Raw genomic sequence first — 26,132 nt, forward strand, 5'->3', positions numbered from 1 at the left:
GTTCTTGTTATTGCAATTAGTTTTATTGAAAATCAGAGAAAATAAACGAGCTTTTCTAAAACCTACTCTTGTGTTCCAACGGTTAAGAACATCTCCACTGTTTGCAAGCAGCTCTTGAGCATGGGATACTCACCTGAGCTCTACTGTCTTTTTTTCTGTCATTTGCAACCTGGTGCCTGCAAGATGAAGAGTAATGATCTGTAACCACAAATTCTCATTTGTTTGCACCACTCATCTGTTTCCATGCATGCATTTAAAGCTCAATTTATACAGTCCTTCTCCAGGCGACTGCTGCTTATCCATGGCTGCCTTCCAGACTGCAACATAAATGTCTGAGGCTGCAGATCTAAACTCATTTACTACAGAGTACAGATGGGGAAGAATTTCTATTCACTTTGCATTTGAAGGCAAACTGAAGTTGTGCTTTCCTATAGAATAAACAGCAGTGTTAGGGGAGTGGTAGTACCTCTGGTGGGGGACATGTCATGCTCCTTCAAGGTAGTTTCTCCACTTTTGGCCCCCGCTCTGCACTCAGCTTTCACCTGTGGTTCCTAGAAGCTGTCAGAGTCCACACCCCAGGAAACGGCTTCAACTGGTTGGCTAAACCAGGTGAGGGGAGCCAATGGGTCTCAAACCCTCATTGAGTTGTGATTCTTGTTAAGAACTCTCTGGGGAAACAATTATTTGCAAACAATGTTGTTTGTGGAAAGGCTGAGTTTTGGGCAGGGGTTTGGCAGGCCTCAGCAGCCAGAAACCAGGAGCTATGAGACGGGCTATTGGCCACAACTGAAAACCCAGCAGGACTGAAGGAGAGACACATCAGAGCTGAAGAAGAACAGGTTCAAGATGATCCAATGAGCAGCCAGTCCAGAAAGTTATTTGCTGCCCCCTGCAGCTCATTGGTTGAATACATGGAGTAGACATATATACAGTGGTGCCCCGCAAGACGAATGCCTTGCAAGACGAAAAACTCGCTAGACGAAAGGGTTTTTCCGTTTTTTGAGTCGTTCCGCAAGACGAATTTCCCTATGGGCTTGCTTCGCAAGACGAAATGTCTTGCGAGTTCTTGCGAGTTTGTTTCCTTTTTCTTAAAGCCGCTAAGCCGTTAATAGCCACTAAGCCGCTAATAGCCGCTAAGCCGCTAAGCCGCTAATAGCCGTGCTTCGCAAGACGAAAAAACCGCAAGACAAAGAGACTCGCGGAACGGATTAATTTCGTCTTGCGAGGCACCACTGTATCTTGTTGATTTCAACAGGAACTGAGTGCCACTCATTTAATCTAAGCAGGACTGAGTGGAATTGTGTCTGCTAGAATTTATTTCTGCAACACTTTTCAGCCAATCCCCACACCTACCCCCACCTTCATATAATCCATAGTTCTCCGGAAAGGTGGGCTGAAGGAGTTGTTGTTGTTGTTAGTCTAACCTGTCACGCAAGAAAAATAAGCCTTGCTGGATCAGAACAAAGACTTAGCTAAGTTCAGCATCCTATTCTTACAGTAGCCAATCAGATGCCTGAAACTCCAGGGAGCAGCTGCCAGTCAGTGTTGACAATACTTAGCCAGATAGGCCAATGGTCTGACACAGTATATGGCAGCTCTCTGTATTCCTGCAGATCATGGTCTCAGCATGTGCTGACATAGATTTTGGCTCAAACATTTATGACGAGATGTTCAGGCTGAAATAATTCTCAATCACTTAGACATATGTTAGATGTTCTTTCTCTAATCACTAAGTGAAATAAACGGGCAGGTGATCCTGCCACCATGGAGAACTGGCAGGAGAGCTAGGGCTTTTATTTTATTTTTACCAGTGAGGCACCACTGACTCACAGCAATTGGACAGTTCCACCTACTTTCCATGATGGCATAGCATTGCGGCATGGCCCTGCCCCACCTCTGTGGCCTTTGCTGCAGCCACATTTTTCCAGCTGATGAGAGATGCAGCAGCCTCTCACAGCAGTTGGATAATTTGAATTCAGGCCACCTGTGGATTGGCCAATGGCAGGTGGGCTTAGGGGCGGGCACACCCAGGGGTGGAGCTGACTGAGTCTTCATGAGGACTTCCCTCAGGTCTGCTCCTTGGGGATAAAAGGAGTGTTCATCCCTCAATCAGCACCATTGTACCATTGGACTGGGAACTGAAGCTAATGGTGGAGGGAGTCAGGTCAAATGGTGGGCGGAGCCTGGGAGGGCAGGACCCTGATAGACTCCAGCTACAAAAGTGGAGGCTGCTGAAGAGGCTGGAGACCATTTTGACTGCATACCCAGGACATCAATCTCAGTTTCTTATTCAAGTATGAGTTCCATGTTCCCGCATCAGTTTCCAATTATTATTTTTAAATAAATAGAAACACCAGAAAATTCACCAGCATCTTAATGTGGATTTATTGTAACGTAGTGCATTCAGTTTTCCTCAATTTACACCTCTCTACAAAGCATATAACCCCTAATATGATGCATTTTGCATGTTATTTTCACCAATCTGTGCATTATGTGAAAACCAAGGTAAAGAAATGTGTCTTTAGCATTTGCTACCAGCTGCATAGTGAAGAAGCCAGGTGCACCTCTGTTGGGATGGAATCCCACAACTTAGGGGCTGTCACAAAGAATGCCCTGTCCTGGGCCACCACCACCAAAACTTCTCAGGGAGGTGGAACTTCCAGGGGGGCCCTGTGGCGTTTGCCCTCCTAGGTGTGTGACATCATACTGGGTTCATAAGGAAAGGGTTAACTAAGTGTAAAATGACTAACCAATAGGAACCCAAGGGGAGGAGTTAGAGTTAGAGTTAGAGTTAGAGTTAGAGTTAGAGTTAGAGTTAGAGTTAGAGTTAGAGTTAGAGTTAGAGTTAGAGTTGTTGAGAAGTCAGTCTGGAGTTAGAGAAGAGAAGAGAAGAGAGGATAAGTCTGTGGGTTGGGCTAGTCTGATGTGAGAGAGTGAGAGAATCTGTTAAGAGGAGTCAGTCAAACAGTTGATATAATCAGTCAGAAGGTATTAGGAAGGTATAGGCTGGTAAAGAAACTAAAGTTAAGAAACTGACAAGAATTTTATCTGAGAAACCATAAACTTGTTAACGCTTATAAAATAAACTTGTTTATTTGGTTCAGTTTTAATAACTGTCTGGACTCAGTGTGTACCCAAGAGTAACGGGTTGGTGGCAGCGGGGAAGCGAGCACAGTGGTGGCACAGGGATCAATAGACCGTCAAATGTCCGGGGACCCTGTGTGATTGCCACAGGCCCCCTCTGTTGATCTTCACATACGGTAGGGTATGTGGAGATAAAGTCAGCATGTCCCATATTTAGAGCCTAAGTCATTTAGGTTGTTTAACACTAACACAGGCATCCATAAACATACTGACAGCCAATGAAGCTGTTTTAGAACAGGGGATGTATGAGTTCTAAAGGTAACCCCAGCCAATGGCAGCTGCATTTTGGACCAATTCTGAGTCATCTTCAAGGGCAGGTCCAGATAATAATCCAACCTGGAAGTTACCAGAGTATGGAATACTATAGCTAAATCATCTCTGTCCAAATTGGGCTGTAGCTGGTGAAACAGCCATAGCTGGAAAGAGGCATGCTTTGTCACCAAGACTACCTGAGGTCCAAATGTCAATGTTGGATCTAGGAACATTCCCAAGCTAAGAATCGGCTCCTTTCAGAGTACCCAGAAGAGGCTTCAATTTGTTGACCCAAATACAGCCCATCACTGCCTCCAAACACCTGTCTAGCAAGTCAGCTTTCTCTCCAAATTCAGATAGAGCTGAGTATCACCCACATATTGATGGCACTTCACTCCAAAACTCCTGATCACAACTCCCAGCAGCTGCATGTAGATGTTCAATAGCATAGGGGACAAAATGGAACATCTGAGGGTGTTGAAAAATGACCTTTCATAACTACTTTCTGGAAACAGTCCTGGAGGTAGGAGCAGATCAAATGAATTCAAATGCCCCCAACATTCATCTCTCAGAGCTGTTCCAGAAAGATACAATTGTCAATGGCATCAAAACAACTGTGAAAGATCAAGAAGAATGAGCAGGGTCACACTCCCTGCAACTCTCTCCTAGCAAATGTCATCAACCAGGATGACCAGAGTGGTTTCAGTGCCATAACTGGGCCTTAAACTAGGCTGAAATGTATTCAGAAATTCAGTCTCCTCCAACCATGCTTGAAGGTGGACTGCTACAACCCTCTAAAGCGCCATACCCAAACAGGGAAAATGAGCCACTGGGCAATAGCTGTTTAGCACTTCCGGGTCCAGGGAAGTCTTCTTAAGGAGGGGGTGGACAACAGCCTCTTTCAAGACAGGTGGGTAGTCCTGCCTCCTCCAGTGAAGCATTGATCACTCCCTAGGCCCACATGGTGAAGTCAATCAGACTTGACTTGATCAGGGTTGGAGACTCCCATTGTTCTAGGCACATTTTGCGACGGGGAATTTCATTAGTACAAGCAGTTTCTTAGCTCTGGGCGCTGTACAGCACCTAAGATTTCAGATTAAAACTGCAGAGTGGAAGGAAAGGAGGACCTTTTTCCTCCTCCCCACTTCCAGCCACTCTCTGAAGACTGGAGAAGGGACCCTCTTAAGAATATTAGGGGGTGGGCAGGGGAAGGACTAGACTATGTGAAAAATTAACATAATATTTTAGCTGAAGTTCATTCATTTTCAACTTTGTATCCTTGTTATAAAAAAGCGAGCCTAGACATGAAGTTGTTCCACCCATAACTTAGGTTTAAGGTGCCATTTAGCTCCTAGCTTTCATATCTCAGTTTCTAACACTGGACTTGATGTGTCAAAAGGAACATAAAACAGAATTGCACACATGGGGGGTTCTTTACATGGCAATCCCACCCCACCTTTTCACCACAGCAGTCTTCATTTCCTTATTTCTAAGTGTATATATGAGCGGGTTCAAAAATGGGGTTATTGTGGTGTAGAACACACAAACCACAGGATCCATGGAGTCCTGAGAAGCTGGCCTCAGGTAGTGATAAACCACAGGTAGGTAATATATTCCCACCACAGTAAGATGGGCTGTGCAGGTTGAGAAGGCCCGTCGACGCCCTTCCCTGCTGCTGATCCTCAAAATTGCTGAGATAATGTAGACATAGGAGGTCAATATAAGGAGGAAGCAAGTCATTGCCACACTGCCAATATCTATCAACACCATCATCTGATTGAACTCTGTATCAGCACAAGCCAGCTTCAACATTGCAGGGATGTCACATAAGATATAGTCAACATCATTTCTTTGCCCATATGGCAAACGGAAGGTGAGGGTTGTCTGTATAATTGAGTTCAAACAGCCTCCAATCACTGTCCCCACAGAGAGGCCAAGGCAGGCTTTCCAATTCATGATGTTGCTGTAATGGAGAGGCTTACAAATGGCCAAGAAGCGATCATAAGCCATCAAGGTGTAAAGGAGACTTTCTGCACATCCGAGGAAGTTGAAGAAAAACAACTGAGAGATGCAACTTGTGAAGGAGATGACCTTTCCACCAGGGATGAATCCTGCAATCACTTTGGGGACGATGACAGAAGAGAAAGCCATGTCCAGGATGGACAGATGGCAGAGGAACCAGTACATGGGCTTGTGCAACTGGAGGTCAGAAGCCACCACCCAGAGAATGAGGGAATTTCCAGACAGGGTCAGCAGGAACATGAGCAAGAAGAAGAGAAACAATGGGACCTTCATTTCTGGTGGGTATTGGAAACCTGAGAGGACGAACTCTGTTGGTGCTGTTTCATTTGCACACTCCATTGGTAAGATATTAATATCAGTTAGATAAGTTTGATTAACATTTTGGAAGTGAATGAGAAGGTGAGATATCACTACTGATGACAACGTTTTCCAAAAGTAGGTGACACCTATACAGTTGTAGGGAAGGACATGATCTATAGAAGCAGTTGTTGGCCTCCTCCCAGCACAATGGAAACAAGTCCATTAAGGTGAATGGAGAACCACCAAACCCACCTCAGTCTGCTCTCAGCCAACGCCCACCTGCCTGTCTTCCTAGTCACAACTGATCCAAAGGCCTGCCTGCTTCCTCTTCCTTTGTCTCTGTCTTGCCCAGAGGAGTTCTAGGAAAAACTTGCATTCGTTCGCTCTGTCATCGGCTCTGGCACCACCCACTGTCTGTCTTCTTGCCTTTTCCCCTACCATTTCCAATAGGCACCACTGTCCCAGCAACAACTTAGACCTTTGTTAATATCTTAAGGAACCCAGGTAGCAGATAATTGCTGAACAGCACGGGATTTGTGGTGGTAACTGCACCACAAGAGACAAAGAGGTGTTGCTTTCCACTCTTATTTTCCTATGTGTTGTTTGAGAGAAGGAAGGAGAGTTTCCTTTCTAACTGTGTTAGAGAAAAGAACAGAACTAAAAGGCTCTCTACATTCAACTGTAGGAACTAGCAACAGGCACTAGGAAGAGCCCAGTTTTAAAAGGCTGGAAAAATCTTGGCTTAATAGGTCAACGTCAGGTGAACGATTGGCAATAAATCTCCTTGTCAGAATAAGCCAGACATAAAATCCATCATGCAGTTAGGAAAGCAGTTGTCAGATTTGGTATGGAAGGATGCATTTACCCAAGGCTTGGATATAATGTGGTTCTGACATCCTTTCACCAACTTGTGTATCCATTACAAACCACTTTGTAACAAATGTGAAAAAAATAGCCTGGCTTTTCCACTTGAGTTCAGTGGGCTTCTGCATCCATAGGGCCCACTCCTCAACAGTTATTTCCTGCCCAGAACACCTTAAGTCAGCTTACTGGAGTTCAGTGATAAGCTGGGAGGGACGGGACAATCCATACAAGTCACATATAATCCAACATTAGCATACTAATGCTTTTGCCATGATACAGCTCTTGAAAGACTATTCTCAGTTTTTTAATCTTATTATTTATTAAATGCATCTCCTGTCCTTTGTTCCATCTTCTTCCATAAACACAGTTGGGAGGCGCTATTCAATGCAGTTTTTGGACAGCTATTGACTAAATGAACTCTTTGATGACACACTTGCTATAGAACCTGGTGATAGTTCCAACAGGAATGGTGAGAACTTCTGGCAGAAGCGAATTTGTTGCTGTCAACCTTAAATCATTTATATCATTTCAGTTTGTTTCTGTTCAGAAGACTCACCTGATGTTGTACCAAGGGCCAAGGTGGCCCCTCAGTGCAAGCTATTTCATTGGAGTTGCCCCAGATGTACCTTCACTTCAGAAAATGAGGGAGCAGAGGAAATCCTGAAGCTATATTCCCTTCCAGAGTGGTAGCTGTGTAATCAGCTGCAGGAGAGAACATGGAGGGTGTTGGAACACCTTAAAGGCTTTCAGCTATGCTGCGGCTAGGTCAGCCCACAAATCAGATTTCCTTTCATTCATATCTGTTTCTTCTGAGATGCAGAAAGGAAAAAAAAGTTGGCATGAGGATAGCGGCAGGGGATAATCAGCTCAATGTTTTTCACCAAGAGAGGCACCATTTCATCTCCCCCTGTACCTTTATAATACTGCAGCTTCACTGGGTTTAAGAGCAGATCCTTGTTCGTTGCCCCTGGAGAGAAAGTGCCCATCTGAGAACATGTTTATGCCCTATGGTTTCATTAGATTCCAGACAGTGTCATTTATAATGTGGTTTATTTGGAGGGTGGAAAGAGAGACTGGTAGTTATTATAAATTCCACTGGGGAATAATTATTTGCAATCAATGGTTTTGGATGGTCATGAGCAAGAGTCTGGGGTGAGACAGCAGCTAGAAACCAGGACCTATATGAAACAGGTCATTGGCCTGAACTGATGAGCTGGAGAGGACAGTAGATTAAACCAGGGCTCAGCATGAAAGAACCACCAAAGAATCATGAGAGCTGAAGAAGACCTGGTTAAACAAAACCCAAAGGGAAGCCTGGGTGGGCAGTATCAGTCCAGAAAGTTCTTCACTGCCACCTGCAGTTCATTGGTTGACCACAGGTGGCAGCCACATACACACACAAACCAGGAGCCCCTGACAGTTGGTCTACGTTCAGTGCCTATGAAATCAATAAGACACATTGGCATGACTGGTGCAGTCACACTGGGTGCTGCGCTGCAGGGGGTGACAAAAAAGCACTGTAGAACGGAGCGTGAGAAGCAAGGGGTGCCAAATTTTAGCGTCACGCAGCCCAAGGTCTGCCAGTGAAAGCTTCTTTTATGTGTTGTAAGAAAACTGCTCCCTTTCCCTTATGGGGTATTCCGGAGCCCATATAGAGTCCTTAAGTGGGTTCTCTATCAGTAGGAGAAAACAGCGTCCAGCCACTGTATATTAAGCAAAGCGGCTAGTAAGCCTGATCTTTATCAAACTGTTGCAGCAGGGTCCCCACTCACCACATGCAGGAGGGAGGGGAACCTTGAACAATGGTGTGCAAGCCCTTATATAGACTTTTTAAATTGCCCACCCTGTAGCCCAAGACCACCTCCCAAAACATCATACACACATCACAGAAGGAGGCGGTCTACAGCAGAAATCCTGTCTGCCAGGATACCTGATAATGGTCACTGGTTGCATTACCTGGCCATTCTTTTGTGGTGGTTAATCCTTTAGTTCCTGAATCCAGGTCACAGGCTCACCCTATTCATACACAAATACACCCTTAAGACAGGATCTGCAAGCAAAAAGACAATGGGAAGGCTTTCCCCATTTGCCTCCCTTACTGCAGCAGAATATTTGAGTTCATTAGGAAAGCCAAAATGGCTTCAGGATTAGCTCTCCCATACTATTTCAGACACATGGTTCATATATTTAGATATGTGTGCATTTATGAATGTTTATTCTGTATTTGAGACCTTAAAATTCTTACGGCATATTTGTCCTGAATCTTTCAACATTCAGCTTCATTCGAGTCTATGAGTTCTAGTTTTATGAGAGAGAGAGAGAGAGAGAGAGAGAGAGAGAGAGAATTTTTTTTTTCTCTATCCACATTCTTCATGCCTCACATAATTTTGTAAACCTCCGTCATTGAAGTGGCTTTAAAACTCTAAACTTTCCCTGCACAGTACGCAAATTCTAATGTTCTTAAAATCTAATTTCAAAAGCAACATTTGAAATTATTTCCCCTCACGATTACCAAAAGAGAGAGAGAATATATAAAATGCACACTGGAGCCCAATCATTGCATAAGGCCTAACTAGCTGTTGCAAGAAGCAGAAATGGGGGGGGGGGGAGAGAGATCAATGAGCTCATTAACATTGAAGAACCCCTTGAGTCTACTCTAATCAATGCTTGTCTGGAATGTTAAAAATATATATATGTTTAATTGTTCACCCCCTGAAAGAGTTTGGACGGGTAGCCCAAAGGACCATCACTGCAGGGAGCTGGGTCCTGATGGACTCAAACCAATTTAAAAGATGGGACTGCTGAGATAGCAGGATAGTGAAGGCTATGGAGGAGCACTGAAATTAAGCTTCTGTGTGAAATTATAATTGGGTTCAGCATTGAGTAGTCTGGGAACGGAGTCAGCCTCGAGCCTCTTTGTGCCCAGAGAACGTAAAACGTAATGTATGTCTCTCTTCACCAGTGTAGATAATTGGGTTCACAGAGTAAATGGCAATTTTCTTTGTCTGCCAAGCTGATGGGAACAGAGGGCAGAAGACATGGAAGAGGAATTGTCCTCTCCTACTACAGGCTAAGTTTTAATATTATGGCTGTTCTCCTAAACTGAGTTTGGTCCGAAGACTAAGTACTCTGTCACTCCCTGCCTGGAGCTCTTACACTAGAGATGGGCAGTAGTAGAGACAAAAGGGATTGAAAATGCAGTGTTCAAAGTAATTGGGGGGAGAGACAGTTGGTGTTTTGTCCATGGAGTTTTCTTGGCAGGGATACTGGAGTGGCTTGCCGGTTCCTGCTCCAGGTGGATCACGTCAATACTCTCCACTATGACCTGTCCATTTTGTATGGCCCTGCACGGCATAGCTCATAGCTTCTCTGAGTTATTCAAGCCCCTTCGCCACGACAAGGCAGTGATCCATGAAGGAAGGACAGATCCTAAAGCTGAGGCTCCAATACTTTGGCCACCTCATGAGAAGGGAAGACTCCCTGGAAAAGACCCTGATGCTGGGAAAGATGGAGGGCACAAGGAGAAGGGGACGACAGAAGATGAGATGGTTGGACAGTGTTCTCGAAGCTACGAACATGAGTTTGACCAAACTGCAGGAGGCAGTGAAAGACGGGAGTGCCTGGCGTGCTCTGGTCCATGGGGTCACGAAGAGTCGGACACGACTAAACGACTAAACAACAACAACAGTTGGTGTGGGAAGCAGGCTGGGTGGAAGCCAATAAACTGACAGTTTGGAGGAAAGAGTAGGTTTTGTTTCGTGCTCCAGGAAGAGGAAGGACAGAGCATGGTACTCGCACATCTTCTGAGGTCTCATTCAAGGACATTTGGGACTTTTTAGTTTAGAGGATGTTGAATAGTGGGTAGACATGGCAGATGACACAGCGATTTCTCCAAAGCAGCTCTTTATTTTGTAAGCTGGAACAGAACTGAACAGCAAACACAGTACTGCACAGTATTTTCTCCCTTAGGAAAATTGTCATTTTTATTTAACAAGGAGATCTTATAGATAATATTTGCTTACAAGTTCTCAGTATGTCTCAGTTTAGGTTTTTCTTCCTTCAAAGGAGATTTTTCAATTTTTCTAACAGTTAAAATGTCTAGGGCACAATCCTGCCCAAAACAAGCAATCTAAATACAGTAGTATTGATTTTATGTGCTTAGCTTTTCTTATAAGCTTCATTTTGCCTCGTTAGAATCAAGGTGTTATGTAGTGTAGTTTCACCCTGGGCCAACAGGGGGATACTGTATATAGTTTTCACTCAGGTCTGTAGATAGTTTTCACTCAGGTCCGCGGCAGTTATTTTAGGCGGGAACTCTGGGCTGTTGTGGTTACAATGTGACAGCCGGCTGCCTATAAATACAGGCCGGCTGAGCTGTTCACAGTCAGTTCTATTCCAGCTTACCATAATAAAGAGCTACTTGAAGAGATCGCTGTGCCGGCTGCTATGTCAACCCACGACTTAACACTGGCGACGAGGATGGGATAGATGGACATCAGAGCACAGCCAGATGCGGCCAGCCTCTGAACTGAGCTGAATCACTGAGCTGAATCACAGAGCGAAATCACTGAGCGAAATCACTGGGCAGAACCAGTTCAGAGCTGACTGTTCTGGCTAGAGCACTGTGTTCCATCCATCGCCCTTCACGCCGGCATCGGAATCATGGCTTCACTTGTGCCTCTACCGCCGTTTGCGCCAGCCTCTGAATCATGGGACTCCTACCTCGCTCGGTTCGACTGCTACCTCCAAGCCAACGAACTGACAGCAGTATCACAGGATCGGAAGCGGGGCCTATTCCTCAGCCTCTGTGGGCCTGAGGTGTTTGAGACGGCCCGAGCGTTGGTTGCGCCTGAAGCAGTCCAGGCATCACCATGGGACACGATCCAAGAGAAGCTCCGCAACCACTACGCACCAAAGCCGTCCAAGATTGCTGCCCGCCATGCGTTCTACCACAGGAACCAGGCAGAGGGGGAGTCAATCAACAACTACACCACCGCCCTGCGACAGGCTGCAATGCACTGTGAGTTCCGAGACTTAGACGATGCCCTGATGGATCGAATCGTCTGCGGGGTCCGGGACATCCATCTGCAACGGCGTCTCCTAGCCAAGCCAGACCTCACGCTACAGAAAGCCATTGAGGAGGCTGTGGCCTCAGAAGCTGCTGAACGCTCCGCTCAGGAGATCCGCAAGTCCAGCAGCCTGCGTCTTGCTAGGGAGCCCGTTCCGGTGCATCATGAAGAGGCCAGCAGTGAGGAGGCATCCTCCAGTGAAGACGATGATGTGCACCAGACAAAGCGGGAGCGCAGGAAGTTCCAACAGAAGTCCAAGGGCCAACCGGAATGTGCTGGCTGCGGAGGCAACCATTCCCGTGCCAAGTGTCGATTCAGAGACGCCATCTGTAGGAGGTGTTCCAGAAGGGGCCACATCGCTAAGGTCTGCCGATCGGCTCCGTCTGACACCCCCCCTTCATCGACTCGCAAGTCCAAGTCTTCACTCCAGTCTGCCAAGGAAAGTTGTTTCGCTCTCACCAACTGCCGCTGCCCGTCTGGAACCACGATTGGCCAAACCGACTCGCCTACGAGACGCAAGCTGAACGTCACGGTGCTCATTGAAGGAGCTCCATGTGACATGGAGATCGACACCGGGTCTGCCCTGTCCATCGTGTCATGGAGCACCATCAAAAGACTGGTACCCAGAGTGTCCAAAAGGCAACTCGACTCTCACCGCGTACACCTGAGAGACTACCAGGGAAACGACGTTCCCGTGGTAGGCGTTGGCCGGTTCCGGATCGCCTTCAAGGATTTTTCGGGCCTGCTCCGGTTGGTGGTGGTCGAAGGTCAGCGGCCAAGCCTCCTAGGGCTAGACTGGTTTGATGCCCTCGGCCTGGAAGTCACCGGCATCAACTGCATCTCTAACGCAGAGACTGAGGGTCTGGTCAAAGACTTTGCCGAGGTTTTTGACGGCACCTTGGGCCAATATACAGGTACGCCCATCTCCTTTAGCCTGGATCCACAAGTCGCCCCCATCAAGCTAAAGCCACGCCGGGTTCCCTTTGCTCTCAAGGCTAAGGTGGACGAACAACTGGACAAACTGATCGCCCAAGGAGTTTTGGAGCCGGTTGACCACGCAAAGTGGGAAACCCCCATCGTCACGCCTGTCAAGCCAGATGGGTCGGTGAGAATCTGCGCTGACTACAAGTGCACGATCAACAAGGCACTTCAGCAGCACGCTTATCCGGTTCCTGTTGTCCAACACCTGCTGCATTCCCTGGGTGAGGGTAAGGTCTTCGCTAAGCTGGACCTTGCCCAAGCCTATCAACAACTGCCAGTCGATGATGCCACTGCTGAAGCCCAGACGATCGTCACCCACCGGGGGGCATTCCGTTGCCGCCGGTTGCAGTTCGGGGTGAGTGTGGCTCCTGGCATCTTCCAAGGCCTTATGGAGCGTCTCCTGCAAGGGCTTCCGGGCGTGGTACCATATTTTGATGACGTCTTGGTGTCTGCAGACTCACACCAGCAGCTGTTCGAGCGCCTCCGTGCCGTGCTGACCAGGTTCCAGGAGGCCGGGCTCAAGGTAAAAAGGGAGAAGTGCCAGATCGCCGTTCCACAGGTAGAGTTCCTGGGCTATCTTATCGATGCCTCCGGTCTTCATCCAACCACATCCAAGATCCGCGCTATCCAGCAGGCCCCCACTCCAAAGAACAAAACGGAGTTGCAGGCGTTCCTGGGGCTGCTGAACTTTTATAACATGTTCCTGCCCCACAAAGCCACAGTGGCTGAGCCTCTTCACCGACTCCTTAGCACTAAGACGCCTTGGGCCTGGGGTCATCGGGAGACGGCGGCTTTCAACGCGGTCAAGGCTCTCCTTTCTTCGGACAGTGTGCTGGTACAGTACAGTGAATCCAGGCCGCTGGTCCTTGCCTGCGACGCCTCACCTTTTGGCATCGGGGCTGTCCTTAGTCACCGTTTTCCAGATGGAAGAGAAGCACCGCTCGCCTACTTTTCCAGGACACTATCTCCGACGGAACGGAATTACAGCCAGCTCGACAAGGAGGCATTGGCACTTGTGGCTGGAGTGAAGAGGTTTCATGAATACCTCTATGGCAGGACTTTTGACCTCATCACTGACCACAAGCCACTCCTGGGCCTCCTCGCCGGTGATCGTCCAACTCCACCGGTCCTCTCACCACGCATGCTGCGATGGACTGTTTTCCTGGCTGCCTACCACTACCGGCTCATCCACCGCCCGGGGAAATCGATGGGCCATGCCGACGCCCTCAGCCGTTGCCCTCTTCCAGCATTTGTGGAAGACCCGGCTCCAGCTTCATCGCTCCTTCTGATTGAGGATCTTCCGGCAGCGCCTGTGTCGGCTGCCACTGTGGCCTCCGCATCTGCCCAGGATCGCACCATCAGCCGGGTGCTCAACTGGGTGTGGAGGGGGTGGCCACAAGGGCCCTTTGCATCGGAATTCCAGCCCTTCGCAACCAGACAACATGAACTCTCAGCTCATCGCGGCTGTCTGCTGTGGGGAGACCGCGTCGTGATTCCCCAGGGACTCCGTCAGCGCGTCCTGGAGGCTCTGCACGTTGGCCACCCGGGAATTGTCAAAATGAAGGCGTTGGCTCGGTGTTACGTCTGGTGGCCTAATATGGACGATGCCATCACTGCCTGGGTGTCCGCCTGTCAAGCGTGCCAGGAGTCGAGGCCTGCACCACCGGCAGCTAAGGGATACACGTGGGAGACGCCAAAGACACCCTGGTCGAGGGTGCACATCGATCTGGCTGGCCCCTTTCACGGCCGGACCTTTATGGTAGTGGTGGACGCCTATTCCAAATGGCTGGAGGTCGCCCTGATGCCCTCCACCACTACCGAAGCTGTCATCCGGGTGCTGCGAGGCCTGTTTGCAACGCATGGGTGTCCTGATGTCCTTGTCTCTGACAACGGACCGCAGTTCACATCAGGCACGTTTGAGCGGTATCTTTTGGGACTGGGCATCCGCCATGCCCTAACGGCACCCTTTCATCCATCCAGCAACGGGCAAGCGGAAAGAATGGTGCGCTCGACAAAAGAGGCACTGGCGCGCCTGGACCGGGGAGACTGGCATGAGCGGGTCGCCGAATACTTGTTCGCGCAACACATCACCCCTCATGCGGCCACAGGGAGGAGTCCTGCGGAACTGCTTATGGGCCGCCGCCTCAGGTCACCGCTCGACCGGCTACACCCAGACTTTGCCGTGGCTGAACCCCCAGGCTGTGCCAACGCACCACGGTCATTTGTCCCAGGAAACCAGGTCTTTGCCCGGAACTATGTGGGGGACATCCCTTGGGTGCCAGCCACAGTAGTGGGAGTCACTGGACCTCGCTCGTACCAGGTGGCACTCGAAGACGGGCGCTTGTGGCGACGGCACATAGACCAACTTAGGCGCAGGGTTGGGGACTTGGACACTACCGAGGTGCCCCCAACTGCGCTTGCGGCTCCAGAAGAGACACGTACAGATGGCGAGGCTCCACCTACACCTCCCTCGCAAACTGCCAGCGTGGAGCCGAACCAAGCCGTCTCAGAACAGACTCAGACCACTCCACTTGCGGAGGCTCCACTCACAGCAGCGGATCCAGGGGAGTTGGTTCCAACGCCACCTAGGGTCGCACCACAGCCTCAGCGAGAACTGTGTGGCCCTCCGGACTTGGCTACCAGTCCCCGGCGGTCTGGCAGAGTTTCCAAGCGCCCAACTCATTTAAAGGACTATGTTGTTGGACAGGTATCACTGTTGGTCTAAGTATGGGAAATGTAACCGATATGCTTTTGTGCCTAATTGAACCATTACGCGTAGTGCTGTATATAAGGAAACCATTACGATTGTAACTAACGCCTTATCTCGGTGGGGAGGGGTGTTATGTAGTGTAGTTTCACCCTGGGCCAACAGGGGGATACTGTATATAGTTTTCACTCAGGTCTGTAGATAGTTTTCACTCAGGTCCGCGGCAGTTATTTTAGGCGGGAACTCTGGGCTGTTGTGGTTACAATGTGACAGCCGGCTGCCTATAAATACAGGCCGGCTGAGCTGTTCACAGTCAGTTCTATTCCAGCTTACCATAATAAAGAGCTACTTGAAGAGATCGCTGTGCCGGCTGCTATGTCAACCCACGACTTAACACAAAGATACCATTTTCTTCTTCTTTTTTGAGAGCCAGTGTGGTGTAGTGGTTAAGAGCGGTAGTCTCGTAATCTGGGGAACCGGGTTCATGTCTCCGCTCCTCCACATGCAGCTGCTGGGTGACCTTGGGCCAGTCACACTTCTCTGAAGTCTCTCAGCCCCACTCACCTCACAGAGTGTTTGTTGTGGGGGAGGAAGGGAAAGGAGATTGTTAGCCGCTTTGAGACTCCTTAAAGGGAGTGAAAGGCAGGATATCAAATCCAAACTCTTCTTCTTCTTCTTCTTCTTCTTCTTCTTCTTCTAGTATTGATTTTATGTGCTTAGCTTTTCATATAAGCTTCATTTTGCCTCGTTAGAATCAAAGGTACCATTTTCTTCTTCTTTTTTGCATTTGGGGAAAGGGAGATACTGTTGTTCTGGTAAGCCATACTCTTTTTATACTAAAATTACAAGCATGTTGTTACTCTGTCCGCTGTGTAAGAAGTAAGAAGAAGAAGCTGGTCCTTTATTTACTGAATAATATGCAAATGGCTACTAGCTGAACCTGAGAAAATCCAAATAATTAAGCACCTGTGCTATCATTGGCATGTGCCACTGGTTGCACCAACAGGACAATCCTAGACTTGTTTACTCCAGAAAAGGTATTATCTTATAGCTCCATGGGTCTTGATCCCTGGCAAGTGGCTTGATGATTGCAGCCTCCATGCTTATTAATCTGTTCTCTGTTGTGGGGTATTCCCCCTTCTCTTGTGGTGAAGAGCAGTAGACTCGTAAGCCGGTGAACTGGGTTCGCGTCTCCACTCCCCCACATGCAGCTGCTGGGTGACCTTGGGCTAGTCACACTTCTTTGAAGTCTCTCAGCCTCACTCACCTCACAGAGTGTTTGTTTTTTTTTGGGGGGGGGCAGAAAGGAGAATGTTAGCTGCTTTGAGACTCCTTTAGATAGTCATAAAGTGGGATATCAAATCCAAACTCCTCCTCCTCTTCTTCTTCTTTTTCTTCTTCAGGGATAGGTCCCATGGAGAAAACCTCACGGTGGTGACCCACTTCATCCTCCTTGGTATCCCCCATACAGAAGGTCTCCAGAACATCCTCTTCCCTGTCTTCTTACTCTTCTACATGTGCACTTTGCTGGGGAACCTATTGATCATGACGGCTGTCCTGACTGACTCCCGTCTTCACACCCCCATGTACTTCTTCCTTTTCAACCTCTCCATCCTTGACATTGGGTTCTCTTCCGTTAGCACCCCAAAGATGTTGGCCAACCTTTGGGGGCAAAGCAGAGTCATACCGCTGGGCGGATGTGTATGCCAGGTCTTCTTCTACCATTTCCTAGGGAGCACTGAATGCCTCCTTTATACCGTCATGGCCTACGACAGATACGTCGCCATCTGTCACCCACTGCGCTATCTCATCATCATGAACTGGAAGGTATGTGCCATCTTGGCTGCTGGCACATGGGTCACCAGCTCCTTCCATGCCACCATCCTCACAACCTTGACTTTCACCCTACCCTATTGTGGGCCCAGTGAAGTGGACTACTTTTTCTGCGACATCTTTCCCGTCGTCAAGTTGGCTTGCGCCGACACCCTCATCATCGAGACGGTCAGCTTCACCAACATTGGTGTTGTGCCCATGACCTGCTTCATCCTCATCCTCACATCCTATGTTCGCATTGTCTACTCTGTCCTGAGGATGAGTTCCGGGGAAGGACGGCGCAAGGCAGCCTCTACCTGTGCCTCACATTTGACTGTGGTCACCCTCTTCTTTGGCCCCTGTGCTTTGATCTATACTCAGCCATCTCTAAGTGAAATCTTGGTGACCCCTGTGCAGATCTTTGGCAATGTGGTGACACCCATGCTCAACCCAGTCATTTACACACTTCGGAACAAAGAAGTGAAAGCAGCTTTGACTAAGCTGACAGGGGCAAAGAGAGTGACTCAGACTATAACTCACTAGCTCAGTGGTTTCCAATTACCGCCCCCCGACCACTTAAAAATTGCTGAGGGTCTTGACAGACCACTTAACGATTTTACTGCCTCTTGTAGCCATTGTGATGCACTGTTTTTAGTTGTATTTTTATTGCTTCTTTTATTTATTTTTACCTTGTTTTTTATTGTATGACCTATGAATTTAAAATATAATGCAATAAATATAAGAGATAAAAGAAGCAATATAAACACAATTTAAAAAATCAATATGAATAGGTAATAGGTAAATGGTAAAGGACTTCTGGACAGTTAAGTACAGTCAAAGGTGACTATTGGGTGCAATGTTTGTCTGGCTTTCAGGCTGAGGGAGCCAGCGTTTGTCCACTGATAGCTTTCCGGGTCATATGGCCAGCATGACTTAACTGCTTCTGGTGCAACGGAACACCATGACGGAAACCAGAGCACACGGAAACTCCATTTACCTTCCTGCTACAGCAGTACCTATGTATCTACTTGCACTGGCATGCTTTCAAACTGCTAGGTTGGCAGAAGCTGGGACAGAGCAACAGGAGCTCATTCTGTTCCAGGGATTTGAACCGCCGACCTTCTGAGCAGCAAGCCCAAGAGGCTCAATGGTTTAGACCACTGCGCCACCCACATCCCCTGAATATGTAATGCAGACATGCCACAGGCCACCTGAATGAAGCTTGTGGACAACTGACTCATAGACCACATTTATCACTTCTTCAATTTCTTATATTGTATTTTTATTGTGTTGCCATATGAATTCCATAGAATGCAATATAAAATGCAATACTAAATATTCAAATGCAATATAAGAAAGAAAAGAAGCAATAAAAGTACTATTAAAAATTAAGATGAATAGTGAATGTGCTGCGCTCGCCATTCACAGCCACTGCTTCAATCACTCTTCCCAGACACACAGCATGAACCCACCTGAATAACAGACCACAATTTGAGAACCACTCCACTAGTTCATTGAGGTTGCCATAGCTAGAGTGTGAGCTGTTGACAAGAAAACCCCGGGTTCAAATCAGCCGGTTGTTCATTTGATGACCTTAATCAAGACACTTTTTCCTCATTTCAGCCTGCTTTAAAGGACTTTAAAAGCCTGTGTGTCTGATTCTTCTTTTATTTTTGATAAAGTACACACTGGGATTTTAAAAAACTTTATTAAGTGTGCATTTTTGTGATAAATTCGACAGTTAAAATGTGAATTTGGCGTGGGTATTAAAATGCAGATTAATGTAGAACAAGGAAATAAAATATTTTGGAATGAACACCAGGGAAATTGGCATGGACCAGAGGTACACTGATTTATCCATTCTTTGTTGTATACAGACGTGCCTAAGAGCCAAGCAAAAAGCAAAAGTCAGATTAGCTGGGATGCTAAGGAATGGTTTTAATGCTCTGAGGAGAACAGCAAGAGGGGTGTGAGGGAGACAACGCTGAAAACAATAGTGGAATATTTATAAAAGATTGGGAGGATGCTGAGGGGGAGAATAAAGTTTGTTTGTTTGTTTGTTTGTTTGTTTGTTTGTTTGTTTGTTTGTTTGTTTGTTTGTTTGTTAGTTAGTTAAAGTAGTCAGATACCGCCTATTACAATCTGCCTCAAGGCAGTGTAGAAGTTAAAAATGATGAAAGACGGACATCACAAAAATATAAATAAAATACAGCTGATGATGCAAGAGCATTGTGTTATACCTGACATTAAACTCTTTGAAAAGCTTGAGTGGACAGGTATGCTTTTCACAATGGCCAAAAAACACACATCAACATTGGCACATGTCAAAGCTCTGCGGGAAGATGATTCCACATAATGGAGGCCACTGCAGAGAAGGTCTGCTAACTGAGATTGTGGCACAACCAACAGGCTTAACGCAGCTGAGCTCAATGCTTAGGCAGGGCAATGGAATGAGAGAAGCTCTTGCAAGTATTCTGGTCCCAAGTTGTTCACAATAAATAAATGTTGGTGATTGCCACACCATGGAAAGCTTTGTGACAGATCTCATATGGCCCAAATGGCACCACATATGGAGCCATTCAACAGAGAACAGAAGTCTTCAAGGAAAACCAGAGGAAAACTATTTTGTAGCCAGTGAAGCATGTTTTGTGGGCAGTGTAAACTGTGTTGTGCTCTTGAGGATATGCTATCTTGGAACCTCTTTCAGAAACGACTAACTCAGTTCCTGACTGAGATGCAGTAGCCATGTAACCTCAAGGTCTTCCAGAAGGCTGAGAGTAAACACATAAGGTTTTAAAATACGTGAGAAGTGGATGAAAGACATGCGCACGTCAGAGCTCAGAAGGTCTGTAGACCTTTTTCTTAAATTTTCCAGGCTTTATTATGAAGTTAAAATAACAATCCAGTGAGAAATGTGATATTAAATAAACAAAAAAAGAATGAGAGAGAGAAACTGTACCAACCCATGGTACATGGGTTCATGGCCTTACCTCATAAAATTAAGCACCTTCTCAAGAGACCACACCGTGAATTAGATGTTGCAACAAAACCCAACCTGATGCAGAAAACAAATGTTATGGATACCAAAGAAAGCTTCATTTCATTGGGATTTGCCATCCCCGTGACCGGCCTGTCAGATAACCAGTGCTTTTTTCTGGGGGGACGCAGGGATATGCATACCCCTAAACATTTTGCAAATCTTTGTACTTTTGTCCATTTACTGTATTTATTTTTCCCGATTTGAACTATAAAATGGTGGTTTTCTTGAGTGAAAATTAGAGTACCCCTAAGCATTTTTAAAGAAAAAAAGCACTGATAATAATAATAATTTATTATTTATACCCCGCCCATCTGGCTGGGTTATCCCAGCCACTCTACAAATGGCCACCAAATGGAGGCAAAATCCATAGGTGTGACTGCACGCCAAAATGCCCTTAATTTACAAGTCAATTTCTCGGAAATGAGGGGAAAACTTTATTAAACCAAAGATTTAAAGAAAAACCCGATGACTCTTTCCAGCCCTGCAGTCAAGCAAGCAGCTGTAGCCTTGCCTGCTTCAAGATCAGGTTGGTGGACTTATTTACTTTTCTAATCCATCCTGCTTTGTTAAAATAGAGGAAAATGTGTTTTTATAATAAAAGGGCTAAAGCAAGGCTCTGTTACAGAACAAGGTTGCTTGAGATTAGCGACCATCCTGCCCCCTGAAAATTTGAGGCTAGTAACAGTGCCGGTCCCCCACATTCTAGGGAAATGATATTGCTCGTGTAGGAGGTCCTAGGTAAAGGGACCCCTGACCATTAGGTCCAGTCGTGCCCAACTCTGGGGTTGCGGCGCTCATCTAGCTTTACTGGCCGAGGGAGCCGGCATACAGCTTCCAGGTCATGTGGCCAGCATGACTAAGCTGCTTCTGGCAAACCAGAGCAGCGCACAGAAACGCCGTTTACCTTCCTGCCAGAGCAGTACCTATTTATCTGCTTGCACTTTGACGTGCTTTCGAACTGCTAGGTTGGCAGCAGCTGGGACCAAGCAACAGGAGCTCACCCCGTCACGGGGAATCGAACTGCTGACCTTCTGATCGGCAAGCCCTGGGCTCTGTGGTTTAACTCACAGTGCCACCCGCGTCCCTTGTAGGAGGTCCTAGCCTCTCACATTTTCTGTTGAGCAACTTCTTCTGATGATACTTTGGGATTTTTTTAGCATCTGCCTCCTGGCAACATTTCTTATCCTCCGTCCCCATTTTTGGATGACTACAGACTTTTAAAGAGCATGAAGGTTGGTGCCTTGCCCCTCACATTCCCTGTGCCATTGGGTTGGTCATGTAGTACAGCTGTGGCCGGTGAGGCACCATTTTTCTCCTGGCTTCCCAACACAGTAAGTCACTGAGAGTGAAGTGGGATATGTGACGCACAGAGAGCTTGGCCTGGTGCAGTGCATGGCAGAGGGGCCCATCAAAGGATCCCAACACCACATGCTGCACCAGTCCAAGCTCCCTTCCCTTCTCGGTAAGCGCTCTATTAATAAGTTGGGAGAGCAACAGTGCCCCATCCATGTTGCTTCAGTGGCCACTTTCAGTGGCCAACCAGATGCCTCTGGGAAACTCGTAAGCAGGACCAGAACGCAAGGTCACTCTCTCCTCCTGTGGTTTTCAGCAACTGGTATTAACAAGCATTACTGCTTCTGACTGTGAAAGCCCAGCATAGCAATCATGGTTAATAGCTATGGACCTTGGTTCAGCAGCCTCTCATCTCCCAGTGTCAGATTCACTGGGTACCTAAATCAGTGGCCCTGTAGATTCTGATTTGGTGTCCTGGTCACTGCTGGACTCCAGACTCATGAAACCTCTCACTCTAATGTTTCACAAGATTCATCCCCATTCCTGTGAGCTGATTACATCCGCAAACAATTGTTTACAAAGAATAGCTTCTCACATCGAGGGATTCCATGGCAGATACCAGCCTGCGCTGCAACCCATTGCACCACATGGACCTCACAGAGCTCCATACTAGAGTGCCCTCCCCGTCAGTTTTAGAAGGGCAACTTTTATATCTTTGTTCCTTAGAGTATAGATTATGGGGTTCAGAAGTGGAGTCAGTGAAGTGTAGAACACAGCCACTACCCCGTCCAATGGATCCTGCGATCCTGGTCTCAGATAAATGAAAACAAGTGGCACATAATAAGTCACCACCGCAGTAAGATGAGCTGAGCAGGTGGAGAATGCTCGCCAGCGCCCTTCAGTGCTGCGGATTTTCAGTATGGCAGATAAAATGTACGTGTAGGAAGTCAGGATGAGAAAGAAGCAAGTGGTGGCTACAAAGCCAACATCAACCATGGTTACCACCTCGTTGAGTGCCGTGTCAGCACAAACCAGCTTCAGCACTGCCGGGATATCACAGAAGATATAGTTCACCTGGTTTCTCCACCCAAAAGGCAGGCGGAAAACAAGGGCTGTCTCCATCACAGAGTGAAGACAGCCACCAAGCCAGGTACCCATGGCGAAGAAGATGCATGTCCTACGGTTCATGATGGTGCCATAATGGAGTGGCTTGCAAATGGCCAGGAAACGGTCATAGGCCATCAGAGTGTAGAGGAAGCATTCCGTGCAGCCCAGGAAGTGGAAGAAGAAAAGTTGGCACACACAGCCCCCAAAAGAGATGCTCCCACCACCCTCTAGAAACCCAGCAATCACCTTGGGGACAATCACAGTGGAGACCGTCATGTCCAAGAAGGACAGGTGGCAAAGGAACCAGTACATGGGCTTGTGGAGCTGGGGATTGGACATCACAACCAACAAAATCAGAAAGTTTCCGAGGAGGGTCAGTAAGTAGATAAGCAGGAAGAAGATGAATAAAGGACCCACCAAGTTCTTGGGGTATGGAAAGCCAACAAGGACAAACTCGGTCAATGGAGTTTGATTTTTGTATTCCATCTCTGTAATGTAAAAATCATGGGCATCGTCAGTAAGTAAGGGGTGAAGAACAGAACTAGCAGCAACAACATGCAGAACAAAAGTTATGAGTCATGAGCTAATCAGGCCCTCAATGAAATTTCTTAGAGGAGATCTAGACCGTACACTTCAAGAACATCCAATGCACAGTTATATCACATGACTTTCCCCCAAAGAATCCTGGGAACTGTAGTTTGTTAAGGGTACTGGGAACTGTAGCTCTGTGAGGGAGAAACCATAGGACTGGGTGGGGTACTCACATGTTTTAAATGTGCATTGGAGATCCTCTGAATATATGGTGTGGATCTACCCTTAATGTTGGTTTCCTTCTTGTATGAGGATTGCTAATGTATTGCTCTGTATAGCACAGCATACTTTAATACCACATAGCATAGCAGGTAAAAGTCCTTTGGGTGAGAAGGGGCTGAAAAAGGTGCCCCTTCTCCACCACACACTATATGTGATCTTAAAAGCAACACCGGGCCCCTGTTTCACATTGGCTTGAGCGGGAATACACTAAAGCAATTTGTTGCAGGTGCCACTTGAGGGAAGATATTGTGGCTGTGTTGCTCAGGGATGAGACAAAGGCATTCTGGACATACGTCAAGCCTCTCCTCTTCTGTATATTTCTTTTTTTCCCCCAAGGGTCTCAAAGTGTTTTATCGGTATTAACATTACAATAAATTCAGCAAGTTAGGTCACTCATCTGAGGACTCATCTGAGGACACACAGAAAGATCATATATGAGCTGACCAAGGGTCTCCTGACTTATACTCGTAACCACCACACTAATATGCAAATCTTTTTGGTTCAAGATTTTGTTCATGGGAATGCTTCAGAATCCAAATAAATAATGAACACAGATATATTAAAGGGTGCAATTTTACTGTACAGGGGCATGCTAAGCACCCTGGTTATCCATCTTAATTCAGTAAAGAACAGTGATCAAGATGTTCAGGTGAATGTCCTGTCCACTAGGAACCAGTTACCTACTAGTCTGTTCATTAGAATGCTTCCAAATTAGTGCACAAACAGCTTTATCTCCCCTTTCAGAAATTTTTCTACAGAGTGCTAAGATGTTTTGTGATGCCATTCAAGTGAGTATAGAATTGCAGCCTAACTTAGATCATTCTGTGTTTGAGAAATGATGGTAAGCATCAATAACTCTTGATCTCAGCCCTTTATTCTAGCACAAACATATCTCAACCACAGACTTTGCCTCTAAAGCAAAGAAGAACTACAAAACAGCTAGGGAGTTAAGAGGAGAGCTTTCAACTTGGTCTAATAAATAATTGGAAGACACCTTATCTCAAAGTGTCTGCTGGCCATCTGCTCTTGGTGGAGAGAGAAGAAGCCTCTCCAAAGATGGAATCTGTTCAGAAGATAAGTCCAACTCTTCTTAAGTTGAGAATCCTCTTTTGCTACTGTTGCATTCAGCTGTGGTATTCCTGACATCCTTTTCATGGTCTTCGTTATGTCAGCTCTAACCCTACCTTCAGACCCAGAAGTCTGCAGACCCCCAGGTCTCTTGTTCTGCAGACCTTACTCAAAGAGTATGGTTGCTCCCTTTCATCACAGGGTGAAACTCTTTTTTTTTCTATACATGTTCTCCCCTGCCTGTATTTCCCCCCTCTCCCTCTTTCTTGTCTTTCCTCCATCCACTCTTCCCTTATAGAGTTTCCTCTCCTATCTCATCTTGTACAGTTTCCATTCCTGCCAGTCTTTTCACCCCTTTCTCACTTTCTGGCTCCCTTTCCATCCTATCATTCTTCCTCTTTTCTGCTCTTCATTGTCCTCACCGAAGCAGCACTGTTTCCCCTTGAAGCTCGCTCCTTTTCTCTCTACCTCCTCCATCTTCTTCCCGTGTCCCTCTTTCTTCACCTTTTCTACTGCCGCAGTCTCTTTGTCTCTTCTGCGTTCCTCCTCTTCTGTGTCACTCTCCTCCCTGCCTCTTCCTCCTTATCCGCATCCGCAGCATGACTTGGCTCAGGCACTCTCACATGCTGACAATTTAAGAGTTGCTGAATGCTCTCTGGTTCCTCCCAACATGAGGTACTTGCACCCACTAGGATTCCCTCAGAATGGTTTGTGGCTATGGCCCCATGTGGTGCCTCTCTCTGTCTCCCTCAACCCCAAATGTATTTATATTCCTTAAAGCCCTATCACACCAGAAACACAGTGACAAACAAAAATGCCATCTCCAAGCAAACTCCTTTGAGATGTTACTATTTCAAGTAAATTGAAGTGTCTAAGACCCCAGTGATCATATCCCTATGGCTCTTTGATTGCTTATACAGTGGTACCTCGGGTTACAGACACTTCAGGTTACAGACTCAGCTAACCCAGAAATAGTACCTTGGGTTAAGAACTTTGCTTCAGGATGAGAACAGAAATTGTGTGGCAGCAGCAGGAGGAGGCCCCATTAGCTAAAGTGGTACCTCAGGTTAAGAACATTTTCAGGTTAAGAACGGACCTCCAGAACGAATTAAGTTCTTAACCCGAGGTACCACTGTATAAGAAACAGCTCTTAATAGTTCAAGTATATTGCATAACACAGGGGTCAGCAAACTTTTTCAGCAGGGTGGCCGGTCCACTGTCCCTCAGACCTTGTGGGGGGCCGGACTATATTTTTTTGGGGGGTGGAATTAACAAATTCCTATGCCCCACAAATAACCCAGAAATGCATTTTAAATAAAAGGACACATTCTACTCATGTAAAAACACGCCAATTTCTGGACCGTCCGTGGGCCAGATTGAGGAGGCGATTGGGCCAGATCCGGCCCCCGAGCCTTTGTTTGCTTACCCATGGTGTAACACCTCATTATCATCATCATTGCAGTCCTTTCAGGATTGACAATGACAGCTTTCACATATATCCTTTTTTTTAAAAAAAAAAGAGTATTATGAAAATGCAAACATACAAAAAAAAAGGAAAATAATAATCATAACATAGAATCATAGAATTGTAGAGCTGGAAGGAACCCCGAGGGTCATCTAGTCCAACCCCCTGCAATGCAAGAATCTCACCTAAAGCATC

General features: G+C 46.8%; 3 protein-coding genes across 3 annotated transcripts; 1 reads left to right on the top strand and 2 right to left on the bottom strand.

The window, feature by feature from the left end:
- Nucleotides 1-4,830: 4,830 nt before the first annotated feature.
- On the bottom strand, nucleotides 4,831-5,775 carry LOC114583453 (olfactory receptor 10G6-like). Its single transcript, XM_028704772.2, has one exon. It carries the CDS (start codon nucleotides 5,755-5,757, stop codon nucleotides 4,831-4,833), a length of 927 nt encoding a protein of 308 aa, XP_028560605.2. The 5' UTR covers nucleotides 5,758-5,775.
- Nucleotides 5,776-16,394: 10,619 nt separating this feature from the next.
- On the top strand, nucleotides 16,395-17,694 carry LOC114583452 (olfactory receptor 10D3-like). Its single transcript, XM_077918013.1, has 2 exons — nucleotides 16,395-16,411; nucleotides 16,743-17,694. Exons 1-2 carry the CDS (start codon nucleotides 16,395-16,397, stop codon nucleotides 17,692-17,694), a joined length of 969 nt encoding a protein of 322 aa, XP_077774139.1.
- Nucleotides 17,695-22,153: 4,459 nt separating this feature from the next.
- On the bottom strand, nucleotides 22,154-23,077 carry LOC114583451 (olfactory receptor 10G6-like). Its single transcript, XM_028704770.2, has one exon. It carries the CDS (start codon nucleotides 23,075-23,077, stop codon nucleotides 22,154-22,156), a length of 924 nt encoding a protein of 307 aa, XP_028560603.2.
- Nucleotides 23,078-26,132: the final 3,055 nt, after the last annotated feature.

Source organism: Podarcis muralis, chromosome 13 (genome assembly GCF_964188315.1).
Source record: "Podarcis muralis chromosome 13, rPodMur119.hap1.1, whole genome shotgun sequence".
NCBI classification, from domain to species: domain Eukaryota; kingdom Metazoa; phylum Chordata; class Lepidosauria; order Squamata; family Lacertidae; genus Podarcis; species Podarcis muralis.